Source organism: Topomyia yanbarensis, chromosome 3 (assembly GCF_030247195.1).
Source record: "Topomyia yanbarensis strain Yona2022 chromosome 3, ASM3024719v1, whole genome shotgun sequence".
In the NCBI taxonomy this organism is placed as follows: Eukaryota; Metazoa; Arthropoda; class Insecta; order Diptera; family Culicidae; genus Topomyia; species Topomyia yanbarensis.
The window spans coordinates 117397283-117403282 of NC_080672.1; the positions used below are offsets into that span (position 1 = coordinate 117397283).

At 36.0% G+C, this 6000-nt stretch overlaps 1 protein-coding gene across 1 annotated transcript; it reads left to right on the plus strand.

The window, feature by feature from the left end:
* The first annotated feature begins 4258 nt into the window (after positions 1 to 4258).
* Positions 4259 to 5402, plus strand: LOC131689558 (methylosome subunit pICln). Its single transcript, XM_058974748.1, has 4 exons — positions 4259 to 4396; positions 4457 to 4593; positions 4668 to 5095; positions 5186 to 5402. The coding sequence occupies exons 2-4, from the start codon at positions 4472 to 4474 to the stop codon at positions 5215 to 5217; spliced, it is 582 nt and encodes a 193-aa protein (XP_058830731.1). The 5' UTR covers positions 4259 to 4396; positions 4457 to 4471; the 3' UTR covers positions 5218 to 5402.
* Positions 5403 to 6000: the final 598 nt, after the last annotated feature.

Consider the following 6000-nt stretch of genomic DNA (forward strand, 5'->3'; position numbering starts at 1 on the left):
GTACATTCAGAACACAAGATTATGCCCGAATAGAAATGCAATGTTATTCTGTTAAAGTTACAATGAATTTCTAACACATTTGTTGTTTCTACATTCAATTTCGATTTTTACAAGGAAAAAGGGGGTCGTTAAGGGATGTAACAATGACATTTTCCCATACATTCTGAAATCAAAAACGTCGATTTACATTGTTGTTCCGTTGTAGATTTTGGAGGCATGAGGGACTGAATCATCAGTTCATCGATGTTACAAGAAAAGTTGTTGTTAACAAATAAAACTGTTTTAAATTCAACGTTTCTACGATCAATTTCGATTTTGTTTTCTGTTCGAGTGGTTATCGCTATAGGGATCTTTAATTTGGAAAAAAAATTAAAGGGTTGTGTACAGGACACGACCACGGTGACATTAAAAATGTAGCGTTTTTCAAGAGCCTGCAAATGAATTTTATCTATCACACATATCGACTCAAGTTCTTGCTCACTCGCCTGTTTTTTATGTTACAATTTGCTATATACCCTCCCCATTAAAACATAATTTATTGAAGGTCTTTTAACGGTAATCTATTAATTAATCAAGTATCTCACTAGGTGATTGGCATTATTTGGCTGATCCATCTAGTAAAAATAGGTTGGTCTGTCCAGAAAATATATTCAAAAGAAAAGTTGGTTGTATGGTTGAGAGCTGTGATGAGGAAGCCCACGCCCGCCAACGGAAATATGAAGATTCTCCATGAAATATGAAATTTCATTTTCCATTTAAATTTTCAATAATGTACTCAATAATAATGTACTAATAAACAATCTTAAGTTTAGTATTTCTTGATCGATTAGTGGTGGAAAAAATGAAATTATTTGATAAATTACGAAAATCGATAGCGCTTATTGCATCGTCCGGAGACTATGTTGCTCATATGGGATAAGAGCAACAACTGATTTAAACGGACATGCGTCGCTTCTATTTATGACTTTTCGTGTGTGATTGAGCGACTAAGGTGCCCTCTAATGACGGCTGTGTCTGAGAAATCTGCCTCACGAATGGTAATTTTCCCGTTTTTCGTGAACTTTTTAATTTTATCAATTTCCAAAAGTCTATTTTTATTGGGGAGATATTAAATTATTATCAATATTTAAGTTAGGTGTTTCTGAATCGGTTGGTGTATGAATGATTAAAATCCATCTAGTAATATCGGAGTTATAAGCGTGCAAACCTTACATAGTTTCGTTACATGGGAGATAGTTTAGATTTTAGAATGACACCTAGCCCCAGATAGTGGAGTAAGACATTTTTAATGTCAAAATTGCGTCAGTTTTTCATAAATATTGATATTGGGTGTCATTACGAGTAAACTCATATTATTTTTACACAGCATGATCTGGTACTTCTGAATCTTGCCATCCCAAGTTTCACCAACAAACTCTGGTAGATCTGATGAGGCAACCTACAGAGTCGTGCAAGTCGCATGGGTTTGGATGTGTTATTGTCCTAAAAGGAAACAGACTTAATTTTTTTTTTTCAATAGTTTCAAGTTTACAAATTCTATTTGTTGGTTTGAAATATTCACTTATAGTACTAAACTGCATCAAAAACTGCCGTAACCCGCACATCTCTAAAGATCCCTATTGGAACTTTTACCTCTATCTTCGTACACCTGGTTTAAAAGTTAAACAAGAATGAAGGGTTCAGCCTTAAACCGGGTTTACCGGTGCGTTAAGCCTGTCCCAAACCAAAGATCCCTCTAAGAACGGTTGGTTTCAAAATCGTCCAATGAAGGACGTTCGTTGGACCAATTTGGACAACGTCCAAATAACCGTTCAACGAACGTCCATCGTTGGACCCGTGTTGAACGATTTTGAAACAATTTTTTGGGCGTCTCAGTGGGATATCAATGAAATAAAAGGTACCCATCTACGATATGTTCCATACACTCCATTGGAGATACACGTTTATTGAACATTAGTAATATCTGTTGAATCAAAATCCTGCTAGTGGACTATTCTTGTAGGAATTTAGGCAAATATTCGCTGCTTTCGCTATCTACATGTCAAATTATCTGATCGAGAGCTTAGATTATGCGCTGTGGTTAGCAAAAATCCCACAAGTGCAGGCTCAAAACTATGTCTCCGATTTTTTGCAGAAGTTGGGTATCATTCTTTTTATTGCAATCTGCTTAAAGGCTAGTTTACAGTTCGTAAAACGTGTCGCGAGATGTGGGTAACTGTGTATTTTAAATGAAGCCCGGGATTTCAAATCCCGTGCCGGGACCCCATAAAAAATCCTCCCGATTTTCACATCGATTAAATCGGTTTTGATCGGTTGATTCGCTTCAGTTGGAAATCAACGAATTTATAGATAGTTGCACCGATGATTATGAGAGTTTAACATGAGTGTCTGTCGACGCAATACATCAAAAAATTAAAATCAATACGAATGTAAACATACAATGCTTGAATAAAAAATCTGATTGAAAATTAAATTATAAAAAATGCACTCAATAAGAGCATCAAAAAGCCTATGATTTTACACTTTCATTCAATGAATCTGTAATTTTCAATCAACGTGTAAAATTATAATAAAATTTGTTGAAAAAAACACGACGTGTGTATTTGTGGTGGAGTTTAACTTTACATTTATATTCATGCTCCAAATATGTGCATGAAAATACATTTAAAATTGCAAAATATTTTTTTCTGTAAACACCTGAAATTTGTCAAATTTTGATTTCTATCAAACGATTAAATAGGTAAATCTGTCGATAGTTTAAAATTGTTCGAACCGCACCTAACCTTCACTGGGAATATCTCAAAAATAAGTAGAAGACAGGTTTTTGCAGAAAAAGGGTGAAATTTATATTGTTTTATTTTATGTAAATTAAATTAAATTAATTAAATGTAAAAAAAATATAGAAGATTTACGCTTACTTGGCATTACTTATCGATAATTTCAATTCTGGATCTTCCTTTTACTCTTAAAAAGCAGACTGGAATCAACGTTGCTGGAATTGTAGTATTCTTGAAATCCCTGGATGATTTTTGATAAATTTAAGGCCGATTTTTGCACCCTCGCTTAACTTTTTGACCAGGTTCACCAGTACGTTTAAACCTGGCTTAAACGCGAAGCGAGGGAAAAGAAATCGTCCCTTGGCCCGATTTATTCGCCCTCGCTTAACTTTTAAACCAGGTTCACCAGTACGTTTAAACCTGGCTTAAGCATTGAGCGAGGCTGAAGAAATTGGCCCTTACCCAAATCAATTTGAGCAATAGTCACTTCTTCCTATTAAAAGTGTGCAACTGTAATTTTTTACCAAACCAAACAAATAAAACATATATTTGAATATAAAGTTTCCGACTTTAGCGTTTGTCAAAAATACGGGACCCGATTTCGTTCGTGGAACAATATGACTATTAAATCTTGTTCCGATGCAACTAAATTTTTCCAACCGATTTTTCAGTCTGCTAAGCTGGGTTGTCATTTTTGTACAGACTCATTTCCCGCCACGAGATTTGAAATCCCGAGTTCCATTTAAAATACACAAAGACCCAAATCGCGTGACACGTTTCCCGAACTGCAAACTTGAACCCAACCGCGGGAAAAGCCACAAGATTTTAAAGCTCTCCGTAAAAAATCCGATCGGGAACAATTCAACACTAGGGGCAGATCACTCTAGAAATGTATAACACATTTGCATCAAAGTAGAAAAAATGTATTTAATTTCCATTTTTGCATCAATTTTGCACTTCCTCGCAGAAAAGTTTGTTTAACAAACGTCCTACGCTGATTCACTTTGTTCGATGTTTTAGTGAATGTAGGGCAAGTTTTTTGTAGGGTTTTGACGTCTTACACGCAACGCAAAATACATTGCACGCAACGCAAAATACATTGCAAATTTCTATTTTGATGGAAAGAAATGCATTTAATTTAGCTGATTTTTAAAAATGCATCACAAGTGATCTGCCCCTAGATTCAACATGAATTGTTTCGGACGGGGAAAATGATATTTTTATCACGTTTAAAATTCGATGCTCTTTAGATACTACGAGATTTGATCAGGAAAAAATTTCTGCTGATATCTCTCCAAACTGTCAAATCAAAAGTTCTGCTACTTCTTTCTTAAAAATTGCAACAGTAAATAGCACTGAATTTGAAATTTAAGTAATTTTTTTTCTTGTGTAAGGGAAAATACCTTTTTGAAATATTTCAACGTTGATCTAAATATTTCGTGAGTCAGTACCACCCCTGTTACGTCAAAATATTCCGAACATTTTTTTTCTTTTTCTCACTGACACATGTGTTTTGTGTTCTACAAACTATACAAAAGCGTCAAAAACAAAACGAGTGGTGCAGATTAGTTTGGATAAAAACAGCGTTTTAACTTACAATTAATTAACATATAAGCCATGTAAGTTGCCTTTTTCTGTTATCCATTTTCAAAGATGTTTGCGAGTGTTACTATTTTTAGCAAGCGTCGAGCAAAATGGTTACAATAGGTGAAGCCTTCGCACCGGTTGAAGGTATCGTTTATTCGGCGGAGGATGTCAAGGTTAAAATCGGGAGCAATCTGATTGGTCCTGCAGGAGAACTACATCTTACTGAGGGGTATGTGTGCATTGTTGAAGAATATGTCTCAACCTGAAACTACCGCTCATAACACTATCAAAACTTCCTTTTAGATCTCTAATCTGGAGTTGCGAAGAGCGCAACAGTAGCATCTCCATACCCTGGCCTCGGGTAGGTGTGCAGGCGATATCTTCCAATCCGGAAAAATGCATCTATCTGATGTTGGATATCAATTTGATCTGGCCTGGGTTCTACGATGGACGACCACAAAATAATGGCAACGAAAATGGCGATGCCAATGGTGAAGAAGAAGAAGACGAACACGACGAGGGACACGAATCAGATGGGTCGGAGAACGAGATGACTGAGATGTGGCTTCAACCGTCGGCGCCACAAATTGTCGATGAAATTTACAATGCCATGCGCGAATGTCAAAGCCTGAACCCAGACCCGGGAGCTATCAGCGAGGACGAAGATTACATGGAAGCTGAGGAGGACGAATTGCAGGAGGTAGATGACATGAGAAATCTGCAGTTAGACGGTAAGACCCTTTGTGATTTGTAACGGTCGTTTATGCATGGGAACTAATTGTTTATCGCTACGGTAAAGATAACACTAATTCTTATTGCAGACGAGGATAAGTTTGCCGATGCGGAGGAATAGACTGTTGCGCTAATGGAGCACTTTTGAGATCGGTCAGCGGAGCAAACCGGCAAGCGGTTCATCCAGTGCGAGTATTTAATAATATTGCTTTTGAACTAGGTTTTTAAAACATTATTCCATGTTAGTTCTACAAGAAACATTGTCGAATCTGAAAATTATGCATTAAGAATAAAACTGAAAATTAATCTCCATTGTTTTGTTTGTGGTCGGTTTAAAGACGTGAGTATGTATCATGTATTTTCTAATTGTCATTACCAAACCGTTTTTCTTTTCGCCGTTAATTAGTTCACATCTATTAACTTTATTCATAATCCAAATGTTGACTCAAAATTTTATCCAAAAATCGAAGAACATTATTTGTGGTCTGACTATACAATGTTTGGATTTTAGTGGTTGTGAATCAGGGGCCCTATTCTCACAGTCACGTCACTTGGTGACTAGGAGTTAATTTCCTTCTAGTCACTAGGTGACGTGACTGTGAGAATAGGGCCCCAGATCACAAAATTAAGAGCTATTTCGAAAAACTTGGAATTTTATTGATGGATCCATTCTTGCTGCGTGAACTGGTTATGATTTTGAGCATATGAAATAAGAATAACCGTTTGTATGCGTGAAATAGTTCATAAATTCACGAAATACGTTTCCACATCCAAAATATTAAAATAGTTATTAAAATTTTCGATTTTGTGCATCTTCTTAATATTTGCACATGAACTATTTCACGGAACTCAGCAGATTATTCACAGATTTTTGAATCGGTTCATGATTCCTAGTATGCTAGTC